This window comes from Rhynchophorus ferrugineus, unplaced genomic scaffold, assembly GCF_030347505.1.
Source record: "Rhynchophorus ferrugineus isolate W39M unplaced genomic scaffold, kcgeb_rfMv2 rfM1, whole genome shotgun sequence".
Classification (NCBI taxonomy): Eukaryota; Metazoa; Arthropoda; class Insecta; order Coleoptera; family Curculionidae; genus Rhynchophorus; species Rhynchophorus ferrugineus.
In genome coordinates this window covers 60,935,053-60,956,521 of record NW_027472580.1, presented here as the reverse complement: position 1 = coordinate 60,956,521, position 21,469 = coordinate 60,935,053, and the positions used below count along the sequence as shown (strand labels likewise).

The 21,469-nt window shown below is 28.9% G+C and overlaps 1 protein-coding gene across 1 annotated transcript in view; it reads right to left on the bottom strand.

Annotated features, from left to right (window-relative positions):
* LOC143193605 (6-phosphofructo-2-kinase/fructose-2,6-bisphosphatase) overlaps nt 1-21,469 on the bottom strand; it is a 47,505-nt gene that overhangs the window by 8,358 nt on the left and 17,678 nt on the right. Inside the window, exon 2 of the mRNA XM_076399959.1 lies at nt 9,881-10,030. Within this exon, the coding sequence (XP_076256074.1) occupies nt 9,881-10,030 (150 nt within the window). The remainder of the gene's footprint in view (nt 1-9,880; nt 10,031-21,469) is intronic.

Sequence of the window (21,469 nt, the reverse complement as noted above, 5' to 3'; positions counted from 1 at the left end):
AGGTTAATACACAGATGATCACGAATCTTACTATATATTATTATATACGAATTTGCTACTATATTTATTAACACATCCTTATATGAATTATATGACATGATAACTTCCTAATTCATAATAATTCATAAAATTTCGAATACAGGTTATTAAAGCATATTACTCTACCATCAATGGCATTAGTGAGCTAATATAACCTAATTAATGATTGCTATTATTGAGTATTTTGTAATGAAAATTTAACAAAATTTGAGAATGCTAAAACAACATTAATAGTTAACTTTTCAGATCACAACAGCAATAATTATTAATTTGAAATAAATTAATAAAGCAATATTGTTAAACATAATTTCTTCCATTTTACTAAAAATATTCGACTTTAGCGTGGAGACTCTAATATATAATAAATTGTGATATTATATTATCAAAATTATATTATAATACTAATTGTTTTCCTTAAGAATTGGTTACACAACTACAGCTACAATCTACGGCAATTTGTATCTCAATATGAATATAATTATTAATATATTTTGTTAGATTTTAAAATGGTAGCCCTTGCTGCCGAGCTGTCAGTGTGATATATTTTTATTAAAGTGCAGGTTACCAAAAACAGTAATATTTTGTCTCAATCTAAAATTGTATCTAACCCAGTATAAATTCTTGGTATAACTTTATGTTTACTAATAATATCAGTCATAAGGCACCATATGATATAACTGTTTATATTATGAATTAATATGAGCCTTCTCTAACACCAATATATAACCACAAGTTAAAATTCCCAAAATATTTAACATACCAATTATAGTTATTCATAAATGGTCGGTTTTTCAAGAAAATACGATGGAAGGAAATATGATGCAACAAGACAACTCAATGAAAAAATGTGTTTACTGAGTAAATTAATGACGGCCATTAATGTTTTTAACGAATTGTTTTCGTAGCGCAATTATATTAGAAGGCATGGGGACTAATAGGAAAAACAATTGCTACAGCGCGCATGGCTTTAATTTTCTTTATTATTTAATGACTGATGATTAGCAAACATATCTTCGAGTTAAGTAATGAAAACTCATAATTGGTTAAATATTTGGTTATTCAAAGAAAATCAAATTAAAAATATGTAAATATATTACACAACAAAAATCCATCCATTCATAGTTCGAGCGTCCATAAATTTTTAAAATCTATTTTTATTTTTCGGTTTCCTGATTTTCGTATACCAAAGTATTTAAAAGGATGTGGAGATTATGTGAAAAAACTTTAAAATAATATATTTAGATAATTCTAGGTTAGGTTAGAGTTTTATGGATACATATTTTTGTTAATTATTGTGAATTAAATTCACTCAAAGTTGTTTAAGATATTTTTACACAATCATTTTATATTTGTCTATAATTAAACACATTTTAAATATAAAACTTAATCTAATAATAAACACATAAAAAACAGGATCGACTATATAGGTGAGCGTTATATGCTTATGACATATGGCTAACAGATAACACCAACATGTACAAAATAAATTAGAAAGATTAGAGTTCAGCGAGATTAGCTTTCTTATGACGCAAAAAGGTACATTACTTGTATTTTAATGCAACTAACTTATGGATTAAGATATTATTTTATATTGATATATTCTTTATACTTCCTAGAGCGGCACTAGGTTTCTTAGGGCTCATCAACAAAAACAATGTTCTAGGTAAAAATACATTAAACAAAATAAATATTTATTTGTATAATCGGCATTTGGTAACATAAAACTGTTTTTATATAACTATGTTTATAATAAAAGTAAATTAATGTAATAATAATTTTAAAATAAGTGTATCAATGAACGAAGAAAACAAACGTTCTCAATTGATAGCCTTTGGCATATCTCAGGTAACTCTGATAGGCATTCCTTTATGTACTCGTTTTGTAAACAATTTATTTTATTCTTAACGTTATCGATCTCCTCTAATAGAGATTACTATTTCCAAAAATTATATGTCTTAAAAAAGGAATGAAAAAAAAGAGCTTTTAAAAGCTTTCTGGATACTTTGGAGCAGTCTTTATTTTACATGCTGACTCCAACAACTCATGTTTAACTTCAACCATCTCAATTTAGTTTTTTTTGGTCCCAATATGGCTTTTAAAATTTTCCTTTGTACATTCTTATAAATGTCTTTCTTAAGATATTTGTCAAAACTGAAGTGTTTTCCCTTTTAAATTAATATTTTGATAAATAAACACTTTTATCTATTCCTCATATATATCATCTGACCATATAAAATAATATTTATAATCAAAAAAATGTAACATTAGCGAAGCAAAAACTAGACATGAGAACATCATGAAAAATATTTCATCATATCGTTTCCAGTGTAAGTACCAGAACATTCCGGTACTTACACGTTCTTATAATCAAACTGACAAAAAAATTAATCAATTTTTAAACTACTAAGCTCAGCAATTTAATACGGTAATATCTTCCAAACAATAATGATATGTAAATAGACGATAAGTTCGGAGTTACTAAATGTTTGTAGTGTTCTCTTTCCTGATACGGTTCTCGTGTATCACTTTTGTTGTTTACAAGTGCGCCAATCGAAATCGTTCAACCTTGTTAAATGTGATAAAATGGATAATTCGCGACGCTTTAATTAGAACAAAATAGTATTTAAATGTATGGGTTATATGTACATAAAATTAAATGAATTAACTTATAAAAAAATGGTGAAGGCGACAGATATATCAGAAAGCACTCAGCCTACCACTATAAGGAACTTTTAGGAAGTAAGAAAATATATCGAATATTGGAGATTTGGTATATTAAAGATAGGATTTAGATTTGTTTAATCATTTCCTTCTTTATTTATTTTAACAATGTAAGCCAAATTTAAGAAAACTAATAAAATTCATAATCCAAAATCACAGCATAATCAAAAATATCGATTAAATGAATATTATATATCAAAAGTAAATAAGGAAATATTGAAATTGTCATTGTTAAATACCAAGGAAGACATGTGCACTTAAATGTACATGCGGTTTACCCTATGGATCTGTATTTATATTATAATAAGGTAGACGAATGACCGAGTTTAAGTGTTTATTATTTCAGATACTTTGTGGAAAATTTAGCATTTCATAATCATTCCAGATTCCATCTAATAACAATAGTAAAAGCACTAATAGTCATAGTAGTAAAAGATTAATATTTACTTTATAAAAAATAATATAAAACAACATTAATATAAATTTATATATATTAGATATATACCTAGTAAGTTTTTCATATTATATTTATTAGGCAAAATTTTTCCATATTAATATTTACTTCAAATCTGAAACAAAATATCTTATTTCATCTAAAATGACATTGTTAATCATGTTCATCATCATCATGTATCATGTTGAAATGAGTCATTTTATTAGGTTCTTATAAACTAATTAATAAAACGTGGAAAATTATAATAAAACTCCAAATACGTCAAAATTAACCTCATAAAATTCAAAAAATAGTACATTTAGAAGATACATAAATGGTGTAAAAATACATATGGTCTAATAAGTTACCAAGATAGAATTGCAAATATGTTGAATTGACTATCAAGTTGATTTATTAATACAGTGGGTGATTTCAAATAATGTCCCATCCATAACTAAACAAGAAAAGAAAAATCCTAGAGAAATTAGAAATGTAATTACAGAAAAAGAAGTGTGTCGAAATAGATCGAGACAATCGTGCGACATTTTTTAAATCCTTAAATTAACCTAAAAATGATACTATTACACTATCTTACTATTGAGTATTAATAATCATCACTGTTAATATATTGTAAAAATAAAACAGCCAATAATTAAAGATGTATCAAAACAAACTTCCCCAACTTACCATCCAACTTACAAGTTTGTCATCAGTTAGCTAAAAAACGTTGATATATATTTAAGGAATTAATTTGAAGAATTTAACCAAGATCTCTCTTAAGCCATATGACACTAAATATGTTTTCAAACCTCAACTATTTCCAAGACCTTAAAATGACCCATGTCATTCAGATTAGGTCATTAAAAGTAATTTTAAAAGTATAAAATCAATATTTTTTTTGTCTAAAAGGGACTACTTGTATCCCTTTTGATAGGTAGTAAGATAAAACTGGGTGCTTCAGTTAAACGCATACCGACCTTGACAGTTCATTGGACTGTCCTATGGTTGAGATAATAGATAGAAAGTTGAAAACTCTAGTGTCTTTGTTATAATACCGTCGCATACGAGGACACACAGTCACATTTCGAAAAACAAATCAAATATTGTTTATGAGATAAAACAATTAAATATAGAAATTACCATTTCGGTTCGTAAACAGTTTAATGATAACGTAAAATAGTTAGAATAGTCTGCTGTGAATAAATAATTTGCATTCAACAATAAAGTTTATTGGCAATAGCTTATCATGAGAACATTCTAGACTAAATTTAATTCTAAATTTAACATATATAAATTATGATATAATATAAATATACAACATAATCATTTTTTATTTTCATTTAATCAGAACAATTCTGTGAAATAAATTCAGTAATTATATAATCGAAATTTGAGAAAATGTGTTTGGTAACATGCAGATACTGTATTTTTTTTTAGATTACTGGGAGTCTCTCTTTTCAGAATATCGATCAATATATTAATTATAATCTACTAAGACGAGATTATTAATATGTCAAATTTCTAGTAATTTTCAGTGTAAAAATCATTTAATACAAACAAATGGAAGTTGATACATTATAGAGAGTGATACAACTGAAGTTTGGAAAGTTTTGCTCTTGCTGTCTAATTAAATGAGAATTACTGTCGTGAGCAGTGTTGTTGAAGAGATAATCGAGTGTTGTTGGAAAAATGTGAGTATTGGCTGTGACGTTTAAGAAGTGATTATTTTAATATAGTTGACAAAGAACCTGGCCAACTGTTAGGCCAGACGCAAAATGGGATGTAGCTTGATAAGGTGAGGCAGTGTGAGGCACGGCGAGATTTTATGGGTTTAGAGAATGATAGCTACCGCGCAATATTGCTTCGCAGCGTACCGTGACGTACGTTTTAGCTAACGGCATACATACGTATTCTTGTCGCAGTTTTTCGTTTAAATTCACGGTGAGTGTTTAAAAATGGAAGATGTGCGGATCCGTCAAGATTTGCACTATACCAGTCATGTAGACTACATGAGGATTAAATTCTTTAATTAATGTAGTAATTAAACTATTTAATTAAAGTAAATTATCCGTGAGTCTTTCTTCTTATTAGATTCAACTTCTCGGTTACCTTTTACTAGCCATCTGGGAGATAACCATTACCATTTCAGATTTCAATTCGTCTTCCAACTTAGATTCAGAACTCAATTGCAGTTCAGTCGTTATTAGTGCAGTATCGACGTCTAGAAGTTTTATCCACATACATACGCCGTAACCCCTACTGCTCCACCTCACCAAGCTGCGTCCCATTTTGCGCCTTGCCTTCAACATCTAAAGGACATGACGTTTTTCCGATTTAAAAAAATATTCTACCACCACTAATGATAGATAGAACCTTCAAAAATAATGTATGACATCATATTAATATACCAATTTTGTGTATAGTACTTAATTCGATATAATTTTATCAAACTTATCCAGGTTAAGTTTTTAGAGTTACCGATTATTTACAATAAAAAGAAGATTGGTGTTGATTTCAATGTCTAAGATAAAATACGGATTATTGAACAAAGATACACAATTCATTCCACACAAGAATAAGTTCCAACATCATTAAATAGATAAACAAAACATGATCTGTTCAATGGAAATATCAAAAAAATACTGTTTTACACCATAAATTAAAAACTAAAAAGATTTATGTACATGGCTTTTCAATATGTATCACGTCGATTTGGGTTTCGAACTACGGACCTTTGGCAATTTGGACATCATGTCAGCTAATGGGGTAATTCAGATGATTATTTTCGTTTAACATTAAACTATTTTCAATATTTTCCCATATAATGAAAATGAGATAATTTATTCCGTAGGCATTAGACAAGAAGCAAAGCAGATGATCTGACTCAAAATCAAAAAACTGTACTGGTTAGACGGCAGATAGTCTTACCAAGGAGATTGCTTTATAAGTTAATCATAAAGCCAATTTAAACTTATGGGGTTAACTAAAACTATGGGGTGCGGCTAGTAATCTAAAGCTGCCAAAACAAAGTTCTTCGATTAATTCCCAATGGTTATCACTAGGTAAGGAACGATGGCCTTGAAATCAAACGGTTCTACACAGTTTTCCAAGATTTTCCTTTATAACGTGAAAGAAGGTTACTAAATCACAACAACGTCGAAGCAATATAGCTACTAGATAAAATGCAGGAAATCAGAAAGAATGCAACAACTAAGTATAATATATAAATGTTACTCTTAGCCTTAGATTAAGCAGCCTAATTTAATTATAATTTGGAAGCTAACTGACACATAGATGGCGCTACTAGAATCAAATCCATATGTTTTTTAGTTTGCCCTAACCCTCAAAAGAGGCGCGTATAAATTTGACAGCTGTCGGATCATTAGTTTGTGAATTATAGAATTTTGAGTGAAGCAACTTTCGTTATTGTGAAAAAAAATGGATAAAAAGGAATTTCGAATGTTGATAAAATATTGCCTTTTGAAGGGAAAAATACAGTTGAAGCAAAAATTTGGCTTGATGCCGACTTCCCGGACACTGCCCCAGGAAAATCAACGATCAAGGATTGGTATGCTAAGTTTAGACGTGGTGAAATGAGCACCGAAGACGATGAACGCAGTGGACACTCAAAAGAGTTTGTTACCGACGGAAACATTTTAAAAATCCACAAAATGATTTTGAATGACCGTAAATTGAAATAGCAGACACTCTAAAGATATCAACTGAATGTGTACATTATATCATTCACGAATATTTGGGTATTAGAAAGCTCTGTGCACTTTTGACCAAAAACAACGACGAGTTGATGATTCGGAGCAGTGTTTGAAGATGATCAAGCGTAATAAACTCGAGTTTTTGCATCGATATGTGACAATGGATGAAACATGTCTCCATCATTTCAATCCGAAGTCCAATCGGCAGTCATCCGAGTGGACTGCACACGATGAACCCGCTCCAAAGCGTGGGAAAACACAAGAGTCGGTTGGCAAGGTTATGGCGTCTCTATCTTGCGATGCGCATGGAATAATTTTCATTGACTACCTTGAAAAAGGAAGGACCATCAACAGCGACTATTACATGGCGTTATTGGACCGTTTGAAGGCCAGAGAATCTGCCGCATTTGAAGAAAAAGAAAGTGCTGCTTCACCAAGACAATGAACTGTGTCACAAGTCAGTGAAAACGATGGCAAAAATCCATGAATTGGGCTTCGAATTGCTTCCTCGTCCACCGTATTCTCTAGATATGGCCCCCAGCGACTATATTCCTGTTCTTCTCTGACTTTCGTCGAATGAAGAGGTGATCGACTAATCTAAACCTATTTTGAAGCAAAGGACAAATCGTACTACAAAAATGGTATCGAAAAGTTGGAGGGTTGCTATAATAAGTGTATCACCCTTGAACGGAATTATGTTGAATAAAAACTAACTTTGCCAAAAAAAAATGTGTTTTACTATGGTAGACCGGGGACTTTTCAAAGGACATCTTGCTTGTTTATTGGTGCAAGTAGAACGGAATAATATAATTAATTTGTAAAATAAGATTGTACTACGCATATCTAATGTAAGATGTAATAAAAAATATTGCGTAGTTCTATTAACAAGTGATATTATGAGTAGTATTTAATCAAATTATTTTTGGCTCCATTCTTAATAGAATTATCGAAGTGAGTACTCCGCGAATGATAGATTTATAAATAGCGTTAAATTATCCCGAAATAGATGAATGAAACGAACCAATTGTTGTTGTATCGCATAAACCAATTGGTGCTCGTAAAGCGAATATTTTAAGTTATTAAATTTAATGATTTCAAAAAGGAGTAGTTAATGAAAACGATTTGAGAAAATTGGAAGCTTTTATAAAGAAATAGAAACTGTACCCATATGTAAATTGAAAAATGTGGGGGTTACGAATATATATGAACAGGAATATCATATGATCATACGAAAGAAAATCGTAAACATCAAAAGAGAAAGTTGTTTATCAGTTGGACTTTATTAAAAAAAATTCATGGAAAGCCTTGAAATGTTGTTTCGGGAGTATTCTACCTCTTTTCTAATGTTAATTATAACCTATTTGATATTTTAAAACGTCATCATTATGGTAAATAACGTTATTTAAAAACGTATTTCTTTAATAGACTTGTAATAGATTATAGTATGTTGTTTTTCTTCTTAAAATATTACCAAATTCTTTTTTTAAATATTACCAAATTTAACAAGCTTTGCTTCCGCGGTTTTCATATCTACAATTGGTAAATATACATCAGTGCGTATTTTCAATTACTACCGTCATTTTACTAAACTAAATCATCACCATTAGCGAGATTTTTTTTTATTGCTATGAAGAATTCTGCCACAATTAAGTGGGACAACAAAGGCCGTAACAAAAGGCCGAAAGTATAAAAAGACGCAGAAATAAAATGTTAATCCGAACCAGCATGAAAGATGGCTATTAATGCGTTTGAACAATGTTCGCCTACATTTTGGAAGATCCTTGAAAATCTACATGTAAACACTTAAATGGGACGTCCTACCACACCCACCATATTCTCCAGAGTATAAAATGTATCGATCAATAATTTGCCTGACCAGCACTTCAGATCTTTAAGAGAAGTAAAAAACTGGATCATTCGAAGTTTTTTCACAGAAGGCTACATTTGAAAGCAAGAACATTTTTTTTAATTACTACTAAAATATTTTCTAATATAATTTTGATAATAACATATAAACAATATTATTTTTTATATATATTTTAAAGTCTCCTTTTACCACCTATGGGTTTATCTGGACTGGACCTAAAGTTTAACCGGGGCTCCGAACCACGGTCCTCAGCATTTAGCCTACCGACTGGCGAGTGACCAGTTTTAAAAATCATCCCAGGAGACATCCGGTCTTACCTAGCCTGGTTACTGGCGAGACTGGGATCATTTTTCACCAAAATCATCAAATAAATAAAGATCAAAATAAATTTATTAAATATACTTATTAAATTATATTTTAGCGGAATGCGTGCTTTTTATGCCAGTTAAAAATAATACAAAAACATATACATAATGGTTTTGTAAGATCCAAAATCAATCAAATTATGTATTATTTATTTATATGCATAAATTTAAATCTCCTTAATATTCATTACTAACTTTCAATATATACCATTTCATGGACTAAAATAATGTTATTAAATATTACTATTAATACTGGTATTATTTCAATACATTAGAATTAAATAAAAGGTACAATCAACAGCAGCATTTCAACATTTATAACAATAGTATTTATTTACAAAATATTATTGACTATTATTTGAACAAGAACGTTCGAAATCATACCGTTAATTTGATATAATATTATTTTAACTTCGTGGAACTGCCTCGTATACACTAGCCACGGTCCAAAGTATAGTATTTTGAATTTTTCAGTTACTTTTTCATGACACTCCCTGATATATGCATAACTAGAGATAGATAGCAGTGATAACCTACATGACAACACGAATATAACCTCGTTTACAGAAATCGAATCGCAAAATCGGAAGTATTTTTAGCAGAAATATGATTCGAACAAGAGAAAACTAACTTTCGGTTTACGACCGTGACAAGTCTGTGTTAGCCTTGACTATTTCGTTCCCCCCTTTTTAAAAATCCTACTCCATGAATATCAATAATACTGGGTTTAGTCTAGACTTACCTGCACAAGTATCGCTCGTGTAATTCAAGAAACGGCACAGTCTTTTGGCTAGGAGACTTTTTCCTCGGCCCGGTAGTCCTACCATGGCTACTAGAAGAGGGTTGAATTGATTGAGAGCACCCCGTCTTGGCGCCGGTGCTGATTGGGCACCTGAAACGATAAAGCGTGCGTTCATGTCGACTGTTACGGTACAACTGAAAGGATGAGACGTGTCGTAATGTTATAAATATTGTTTAAATTGCGAGTGCTAATAATAAAATGTGTACACAGCGTACCGAGCGGCCCAAATAAACTAATTCGTTAAACGAATTGACGATATCACCGCTGAGTTGAGCGATAAGACGAGATAACTAGCATAGACGATTAGGAATGTTTTCGTTGACATTTAACTTAATTCTTAGTCAGAATTATATAAATACTAGTATCTTTTACATTTTAACAATTGTACAACATTTTAATTTAAATATTCTACTATATATAATATTCTATAAATTTAAATTCATTATTTTGTTGTAACAATAATAAATTAATAACTAAATTATTTCAGTCATATAAGTGTTACCCATAAATTCTTATTGTAAAAGAATCAGGTTCTGTTAATGTTAACCAAAATGTAAATAATCTCATTTTCAAATATGTTAAATCTCGAAATATGCGTTTTTCTTAAAGTTGATTATTCCCGTGCTGAATAGACTTTGATTTGATAACATTGTTAAAAAACAACAATAAACAAAACAATTGTTCTTGATCTTATTGTTAAGACCTTAATTTTTGTGTTTATATTTCAATTGTTAATTAAGATGATTAACGATCAATAATTTTTTAAATGTTAATTTATGCAGTTTCTATGCTGAATACGTATTTTCAAGAAATTTGCGTTTCAATATAAAAAATGGATGTGAAAAAATTAACTTATTCTATTATTTTCGCTTATTAACTAACAACATATCAAAACATATTAAAATATATTTTGTTACAATATGATTGTTAAATGGTATCTCTAATAAAATACGTTTTACAGTAACTGTAGTCATACTTAATATTTCCCCAACAATCGAAAAAGATATTTCATGTTAAAACTGAACATATATTAAGAAATAAAATTAGTCGGCTTGGTGGCGCAGTTGTAAAGGCGATGGGACGGGCCTCCTACTGTTGCGATAGTCGCCGGTTCGAATCCTGCTGGGGCATGGTCGTAAATTTAGGTTTGTGATTGTTCTAGTCAAAAGTGTAAAATCCGACAAGGAAAATGATCCCAGTCACGCCAGTAACCAGGCTGGGTAAGACCGGATGTCTTCTGGGATAATTTCTAAAATTGGTCACTCGCCAGTCGGTGCTTAACGCTTAATGCTGAGGACGTGGTTCGGAGCCCACGTTAAACTTTAGGCCCAGTCCAGATAAACCCAGAGTTGATGAAAGGAGACTTTAGAATATATATATATATATATATAATAATATATATATATATATATATATAATAATAAATATATATATATAATAAAATTAAAGTGAAAATGAAGTATAAAGTTCTTTAAGAAACTATTGATGTCCCATAAGTGGTTTCTCCAGAAAACAAAATAAAACCATAAAAAATTCCTGCAAAATGTCAGTTCGTGGTTGATTAAGAGATATATTAGCTATATTTAAATCTAATGTGATTCAGTTGATTAGTTCATATTTAAAGTATTGTTTCACTCAGTTTGGTCTAAACAATTAATAAAAAATAAATTCATCAATAAACATCGGAATCAAAACAGTATTTAGCTGAGTGAGATCAGATAATTAAATTTAGGAATTGAGAGAGTGATCAAAAAACAACAATTGGTTGAAAATTTGAGATAAATGTAGAATATTATTAGGCTATTAAAAAAAGGACAATTAATAATTTAATATATGCATATGCACCGTAGGAAAAACTTACTGCAGCATTTTCATAAATTCTTTATTGTCAAGAAGGCCGATACACATTATTTTAAAATAAAAAATACACAAATATTAGAAAAGTGTAAGTACAACTGTATTTAGTTTAAAGTTAAAAAAATATATTCAAAGATTTTCAAAAGAACACTTTATTAGCTGGATAAGATACTTTTCAGTCGTTACATTATTAAAATATATGTTTAAAATAGACAAGAATGTACTGACCTGATATTAGTAGTTAAGGCCAGGGTACAAAGTGAATAGTATTTTCCAGGGCAAAACTAATATGCAGCGCAAAAATTGATTGCGCTTCCAAAAGGTCAACATTTGGATAACCTTATTTCTAATATAGATTCGCGACGTTCATTGTTCTACATCATAATTAACACGTGTATTCTAGTATTTTATTGTTATCTATGACGATGAATTATAATGGCTTCGATTATAATATTATAAAATGGATTAAAAATTACCATAAAACTAAGTGTATGAAAAAGTATCAATGAATATCTTAATATAGCCTTTAGTATACAATATGACATCATAATTATCTAGTAATAATAATTGTGTCATTTAATCATGATTTTTAGATAAATAATATGGTTTTTCCCTATAAACTTATCAATAGTTCAATTTTAAACGTATTCTGGTGCATTTCATCACGATATTCATCTATAATTTAATAATTAAACGGAGAACCATAATTTCGCATAAACTCAATTTTTAAAGTGATATAAAAATATCGTATTTATAACCGAACGTAAAATTTCTTCCAGAATATCTCTTATTGGATGAATAAAGGTCATTTTGTGTTATTATTTGCATTATCAATCGATAGCGAAATGAAGTAAAATAATATTTACATGCCAAAAACAATTATAATTTCTAAAAAATATTTACCTTTCTAATGTAGATGTTACCGAAAAATAGCGATACAAAGCATAACTGCAATCCTTTTATTGACATAATAAATTCAATCTTGTTTGTATTGTATATGAAATATTTAAATTTTAACTGCAAGAAAATATATAGAAATGACATGAAAAAATGAAATGAAAATCGTATGTAGATGGATTTTAAGACACGTTAGTTTCTTTGATATTTTAGTGACTTAACCTACTATTTAGCGTATGCTCAAACCATAGTCATCGCAATTAACCCTGATCATCCCAGACAATACCAAAACATCCTGTCTTACTCAGCGCAATGGTTACTAACCTGACTGGAATGATTTACTTATCGGATTTTATACTTTTGCGTATGAACAGAATAAGGAACAATCATAAATATAAATGTACAGCCATGCCCTATGATTGTTTCGCAGACTTAACCACTGCAACTACTAAGCTGGTAGTTATTCATATAGAATTTCGATATTCTCCAAAATGTCCAAATTACGTTTTTATATATAATTGACAACAGTCTGTCGTTTTTATAAATAAAATAAAAATCATAAATTGAATTATATCTAAAAGATATTTAGGCCAAATAGCGACAATGAATAACGCTATGATCATTTTCCAATAATAAGTTTGTTTGGAAAATAGATTTCTAAATGGCACTCCGCATAAATTTATATAATATAAAAAGTACCAATAACCAGACTGGCACAATTAAAGGCTAGAAGAACGAAGAATAGCGACATTATCTCCAAGTAAAATTCATGTATATTCTATATGTATAGTCTATTCAAATTTATTTTGAACATAAAGATGTTTAATGTATTGCCTGTCGCAATTTACAAATTCGTTTCAGAATTTCACACAACATTTGTTAGTTCGAACGCATAAACGAATAAGCCTGTCAAAGTCGTCCAGTTGTCAAACGTATGCAAAATTCTTGTAAGTAATAGTGACAAGAGATTATAACTCTAACGTATAAACTATTGCGGTTAAACTATAACGTTAAAATAAACTATATTTGATAATATTCAAATGTTCAATTGTTTTATTTAGATTAGAATTTTGTTATACTTTAAAGACAAACTGAACTAAAACTCAGAGTTGATGCGGCAACATTGCGACGTTTTAACGTCACAAATTTAAATGACGTATGTACAAAATAACTTTGAATAGACTATATGTTGGTAACGACAACTCTGAAAATTTATTAATTATTCCTAATTCAACTTAAGTTAAATTTTAGAAATACATTCGATCCGTTCTCTGCCTAAATCAACAGCATGAATAAATTAATTTCTTATTCAACATATCCAATAAAAGAGTTTAATTAAAAAATCGTTATAAATAATTCAATTAATTATTCAATTAATTCGTTATTATAATTCAATTTAAGTTTAAGAACGAAGGAAGTTTAGGAACGAAACTAGAAACAAGGGGCTAGGTAAACTGAATATATCGAATAAAAATAACATAAAGTGGTAACGTTCAGTGAAAGCTACATGTTGACTGTAGCTTGATATTCGATGTGCCTTGCAATTCAACTAATGGAAAAATTCGTGAAGGATTTGGGTGACTATAATATGAAACAACTTTAAATAAAAAAAAACAATATTAAAATACGAATTTTAATGATTAGTCAGTTCTATTAAAAAATATATGAGATTATCCACCTTTTTAATTTAAATAATAAAACTAAGTTATGGTAATATATTAAATATGTTCTAGATGTGGTTAATAGTTAATAAATTATGAAGTTATAATTAAAATTATCAATTAATACAACAAAAATACATTTACTTTTTAAAATCGTCTTATTTTTCTGAACTACTTATAAGTTAGATAGCTAGAAAACAGCAGCTCCCTTCTGCCTTGATATTTATTTCAATAACAATTTATATTATCACAATAATAATTAATATGCATAAGACAATAGTATAAAAACTATGATCGTAATAGTTTAGTCTTTAGTATTCATAGTATTTCTGACATATGAAGTTATATAATTTTAAATTATATCAAATGTTTCTTATGTTATTAAGCACATATTAATCTCATTATGATATATTATGGGCTCATTATGGGCTTCCTTCTATAAAATATGTTATATATATTTTAAGAGGTGAAACATGTGCTTTAGGAGAACCATAAATACGATATAAGAGAAAAATATATGAAGATGTACTAAAATATTACAAAAAAAACAAAAGAAACTAATTACATAACATCATTAAACAAACCAAAAAGATAGGGATAGTGTTGATCAAGAGAAACGGTCTACCGTGTAGTCTAATATTCCTCGACTTAAGGAAAGCTATTTGCATCATCAGAGAAAATAACACTGGAGTTAAATAAAATTATCAACAAATATTATTGAAGGGTATTTTGATTCATTCAGTCACTTGCCATCGTACATTTTAGACGTCCCACCATCGACTGCTCAAGCGTCTCTTCAGGTAAAACCAGCGCCGCTTCCTTTTATCCATTGTATTTTATATTTTTATTTAATCATGTACACACCACAGTTTTATTTCGTCCTACCTCCATTCCATATAAACCGAGCTATATAAACCCCTAAGTATATAATACCAACATCTTTGTAAACCTAGTATATTTAAAAGTTTTCCATCAAGTCGAAGAACAAAGACGACAACAATAAAGACAACCCCAAATATGAGATATTTTAATTTTGTTAGACTTTTATAACCTTAATTTCATGCTTAAGCAATCAAGTGGTTCCCAAAAAGAACACAGCAACTGAACTATTTTAATAACAAATAGTTTTCTGCGGTTAGGGACAAAGGCAATGACAATATAAAATAATCAAAAATCCGTTAATTATTCTGGTAGAATTTTCTAAAATTGATAATAATTTCGCACTTCAATGATCATTTGATTTCCAAAAACAGAGACCCCTAATTTTTTTGCCAACCTAATGCTTTGTTTCATTCGAAGGACAAGGACAATTATTAAAAAAAACATTCGTCATTATTCAATGAATTATTTTTAGCCACACGAACATTTTCGAATTTTAGCCGCAGACCAGACCAGAGTTGTTTATCAGGTTTTCTTGTGGATATTGAATAAATACGAGGAAGTAATTAGCAATCAGTATTATAAAAGCTTCTTATTTATTCAAGTAGTATAGATTAGGTACATTAAAGTGACGAAACATGTAAGAAAAACGTAAACTTAATACAAATTCGAATGTTTGTTGTCCGATTTAAGAAATTGGCCCAAAAACAGGAAGTGATGTCAGAGTAAAAACATCGACAGAATTAATATTCGAGAAAAATAACAGCCTCAGAAATCAGAACATTGGTTACATTATTAACTCCTACATTAATTACATTGTTTTCACGTGATGATACAAAAATTAAGTATTTAAAACCGCTTATATACTAAGCCTGAAATAGAAAGATAATGGAGAAAGGAACATTTGAGCTGTGACAAAAAATGTTGTTATAAGATCAAAAAATATAACCTGAAAGTAATTAAATACCCCAATGCCAGATGTCAATGCCAATGACCCCCAATTACAGATGACTTAATTAACATAAGTGCTAAATGTATAATAAAATTAAAAGAGTTAGAGAGAATTAGTTATGTTAAGAGAATTACTGATAGGTCCAGCTAACTATATAAGGCCAATATAAGGGTTGTTAATATAAATTACTAGCCTTAATAAAGGGAAATATAAAATTTTATTACATTCAATGTAATGACCTTTAATTTACACATTCTGCCTATTACACATCTTAGCTATGATTGTGAAGGGACGATGAAGCTTAATATTCTTGTTTCTTATGCTTAATATTCATGCAAAATGTCCAGTTTAACCACATTTAAATCCAGTATACTTAACCTAATACTCTCCATGAATGTGTTGCTCTTCAAAGTAATTTATCAATTGTGTGAAACCAAAAACATCTTTACCGCAAAAACAGTCATAGCTATCTGGCACTAAATCTCCGTTCATCATAATATTAGAGAATAGGGGGATTAGAAGTACTTGTCGAAATTTGATGTTTCAAATGGTCAAGCTTGTTGGCTTTGTTTGATGAAGCTTAATGATTGATAAAGAAAATGCCAAGAAAGTCCATAACACCTTCAGATGTCAATTATTTTGTTATTAACTTTTTTTACAACTCTCCTAATGGAATAATATTACATCGTTAGATCCAGATAAAATCTAAGAGGCTCAAGATCTTTCCAAATCCAAATTTCCCTTGAAACGTACTCGCCGAGAAGTCAAGATACTAACTTTCTCTTTCAAAACATATTTAGATCTGCCACTACAACGTTAGTTAGCCAATATCCATGATTAATAAAACCTTACTGACATATTTTTATGTATTTATAAACATAGTCTAGGCTTTCATGTTTATTATTATTTATATACAATACAATATAAATATAAGAAAAATAATTATATGTTTAACTTAACAACCCAGTAAAATTGCATCGTCCCATAAAGATTTATATAACTAATATAATAAAAAATTAATTTACGTTTTCGAAATGGATAACAATATTTGTTTTCCAAAATGACCATCAGTAAAATTGTGATTGTTTCTCTAATTAGACTCAAGGTTAATGTAAACTTGATCTTTGGAGATTAATAAACCTTGGAAAATGTAAACCCCGAACAAGGATCTAAAAATAATAAATTTGGATCATAAAAACATTGCATAATTATTGTAGACTCAAGTTCAAAATTTCTTCATCTCTTTGAAATTCCTAAATATTCATCAACATACTCTTAAGAATAATACATTAATACCTACACAGCTGTAACTTTTTGATTTTTGATTTACAAAAGTGTTTTTGTAATTAATCAATATAGTCAGCTGATGGCTAATCTTTTAACAAATGTTATTTATTTATTGTTGTGATAATAACAAGGGTTGTAACTATAAAACCAGAGCAACTTGTAAAATAATAATTGGAATATCATGAGACTTTGTTACTTTTGTTGGTTAAGTATCTAAAAAATCATGTAGGTCTGTCCACAATGATATAACAACCACGTATCAGACTTGACACTTAAGTAATGAGTTTTTACCACCATACTTGATATTACCAAATTATGAAGGTGAATTACATATTAATACGGAAAATTGGGATATCTGAAGATGCAAACATATCAACAGACAAAATAACATAAATTAGAAGCAATAAAACTATCCCACTTCCCATGGATCACAATAATACTATAAATCTAGCTTTAACATAATATTTTGCAATAAATGTTTAACGCCAATTAAACAAGAAAATTTCGAGATTGTTTATTATTTTTCGAGGTGATTCGCGGCTATCGGCCGGCAAGCGACAAATAGTCTGAAGTAAAAAATGCCGTTAACCATTTCTCAATCGTTTTCACAGCACATATAATCTTTGCGTATGTAAAACGCCTGCAAAACATTCAACGAAAATAACATGTCCGATTATTTAAACGTTTCGTTTCGCTGGAGCTTTGCTGGCGTATTTGTTTGTGGCGTCGGCTAATTTATCTTTCCTTAATTTTATTTATAACGTTTAATTGGAATGTTATTTGATTTAAGAGCTGATGGTATACATTGTAATAAAAAAATATATTAAAAGTTTTAAGTATTATGTGTAATTTTTATCTTTCCAATTATTTAACCGGTATAACACTTTATATAGTCTATTTAAAGTTTTTTTAGTTATGCGTCATGGATATTTGTGACGTCGTAACATTGCAACGTTCCCGCATCAAATCTGAGTTTTAGTTCAATTTAGCTTTGACATACAAAAAAAATTTAATCTAAATAAAATAACTGAATAAAAATGTTATCAAATATAATATATTTTAACATTATAGTATATCTAAAAACTACAGTTAATTATACAGCCATAATAATTTATAGATAAGAGTTAAAACCTCTTATCACTATTGCTTTCAAGAATTTTGCATACGTCTGACAGCTGGTCGCTGTCCAGTTCTCAGATTTACGCTAAATTATTCAAAATATTAGTTATAATTATTGCAGGTTATAAACCGGCAAACATTATTTTAGCCTTTTGATTATTCTTATAAATTTTAAGTCCCTCCATAATATATCATATCACTTTGTTTGAAAATGCCGAAAACAATAGATATTCAGGGTCACAAATTGATAGCAGCTTTAATAGGTTATTTCGAAATGGAACGAGATAATAGAGGCCACCTTTCAATGTAAGCAAAACAAATCTAACCTACAAACTATTATACCTGTGTTCTTAATTGTAGTTTTAAGTTCTCAATAATATAGTATTAGATGTACTATAATGTTAAAATAAATTATATTTGATAACATTTTTGTTTCAATTATTTGTTGCCTATGTCAATTTGCTCATAAAGATATTCTATGAGTTTGGTGAGATTAAAGGAGTACATTCTCATCATTTCTTAAAACCTCTTAAAAATATTAGATCTTTGAATCTCAATACATTTTTGTAATAGACAATTGAACTGAGTTAAGCAATGTACTTTGTATAATAATTTCATTAGATATTAGTATTTCTAACATTTCTTTGAGCTATATAATGAACTATATATAGTATAATATGAAAAACTGGAAAACCGGACCTAGAATGGATTCGAATGATATTATTTTTGCACGAAGTATATGTGTTTGCCAAAAACATGGCAAAAAGAAACGTTACTCCAGGAAGAAGGGATATTCTGATTATAAATCACGGTTTATTTAATACTCAATGCCATTATATATTATATTCAATAATAGAACGAAATAGTGACATGTGAAAATAGATAAAAACAAGTGAAGTATATTTAGAGATAACTAAAATATTTGATAGGATTTGCCATTAACAGTAATTTAGAATAATCGCAAAAACACATTATGAGTTTTCTCGACGATTGTAAGCTGGCGCCGATTTTGTAAACCCTAGAGGAATAATTAAGTGACGCATACCTGGCAAACAATTAAATTCAAATGAATGCCGCAATAAAAGACTGCTATTTTGGCAACATCAAATATCAGTTGCGATTATTTTGATCAACGATATATGGTGACAATGAACGACCTCAATGACCATAAAACATCAAAGACAATGAATTGTTAGACTTATTATAGATTTATAGTATAGAGAAAACTTAGCTCAAAATGACAAAGGACTTTCAGACAACTTGGCAGTTCATGTGTCACTTCATGTTCATGTTCATGTGCTGCCAGTTGTTTTCACGCGATCGAAAAAGTCGAAAACGATCCACTTCACGAAAGTAGGTGTGTCAGCCATCGAAAAAAAGTATAAAAAATATCGATATTTTACGAAAAATATATCGATATTTTTAAGAAACAATAAAAGTAGTGAAATATTAGCCTAAAAACATAAAATTGTTATTCAAGAAACTTTAAGAAAGAATAATGGGTATAAAAAACAAGTAAAGGTCATGAAACAATAAAAAATTATCAAGGCAATGATATATTTCTAAAATATACGAAATGTTGGTAATATTGTAAAAAGTGTTAAAAATAATAAGGTATTTTTGTTATATTTTAGAGTTTCAATTACCATTTACGGTTTATCTGGACTGACACCCACGTGCGCCGAAAAAATTTCGATATAAATAGTTTTGTTAGTCGATATTTTTTTATTTTTTCAAAAAAAAAAAATTTCTTAAACATTATAAAAAAAGATTAAAATATTTTTAGTGAACCTTTGAAATTGGTAGTTAATTTAAAGGTTTAGGATATACAAGCACTTAATTTTAAAGTATTTTTAACAGGAGATGAACCAGATCATCATTATGAAAAATGTATCACTAAACTAGTTCTTATATTCAGAAATGTATAATTGCGTATTGTTTGTATATTCATTTTAATAGATATTCCAACATTTTAATATAATCTTATTTTTTTGACGTATATTAATTTATTATAATCACATATGCTGTTGCTGTTTGTTAGAAGTATTTTATATTAAAGTATTCATTCAAAAAATGTTCACACGTTGACTGCAATAACAACATAACCCACTACTATACAATAAAATCTATTTTAGAATGACAGCAAATAAAGATTAAAATTTATTAAATATTTGAAGCGCATTAATAACAAAAATATTCCAGTTCCGAGAATTTCGTTATCAATTGTTTGTACAATATTTAATTTGGAGATTTTTAAAGATTATAATACTGATATTACCTACTTAAACTTGAAAACACGTATACGTATTAATGTAAACAATCGTAATAGATTGAGCATCAGCTTTATCTGGTTTTAGCATATGACATACTAGATTTTTAAAAAATGTAAAAGTATTAGAGAAGGGGTAGTAATGATCCGCAATTGTTTCTCCAAGTTTATCTTTATAATATCAATGTAATAGCTATCAAAAATGTTAATAAGAAAAAATCACAGTTCCAATATTATCAACTTAAAATAAAAAAGAACTATATGTGACGCAGAACTTAGAAATAACATGTTTTTTCGATTTTTGAGGTTCCATGCTACAATTTTGAATAAATATAATGCATTGACCAAGACCCGTTGATAACCTATTCCTTGGTATTATTTTTCACTATTTAAATTAATTATTTTAAACTTTCTGTGTTCTTTTCAATAAATAATGCTGTAAGAACTGCGTTGTAAATAAACAAATTTACCATTTTTGTTTATGTCTATCATTTCCTAAAAGTGTAAATAACGTTTCTATAATATTAAGTAAGCCGAGTGCCAAAAAAGAATATTTATTTGTACTTTATTAAAAATATTTGTGTTTCGCCACACTCTCTCGAAAACAT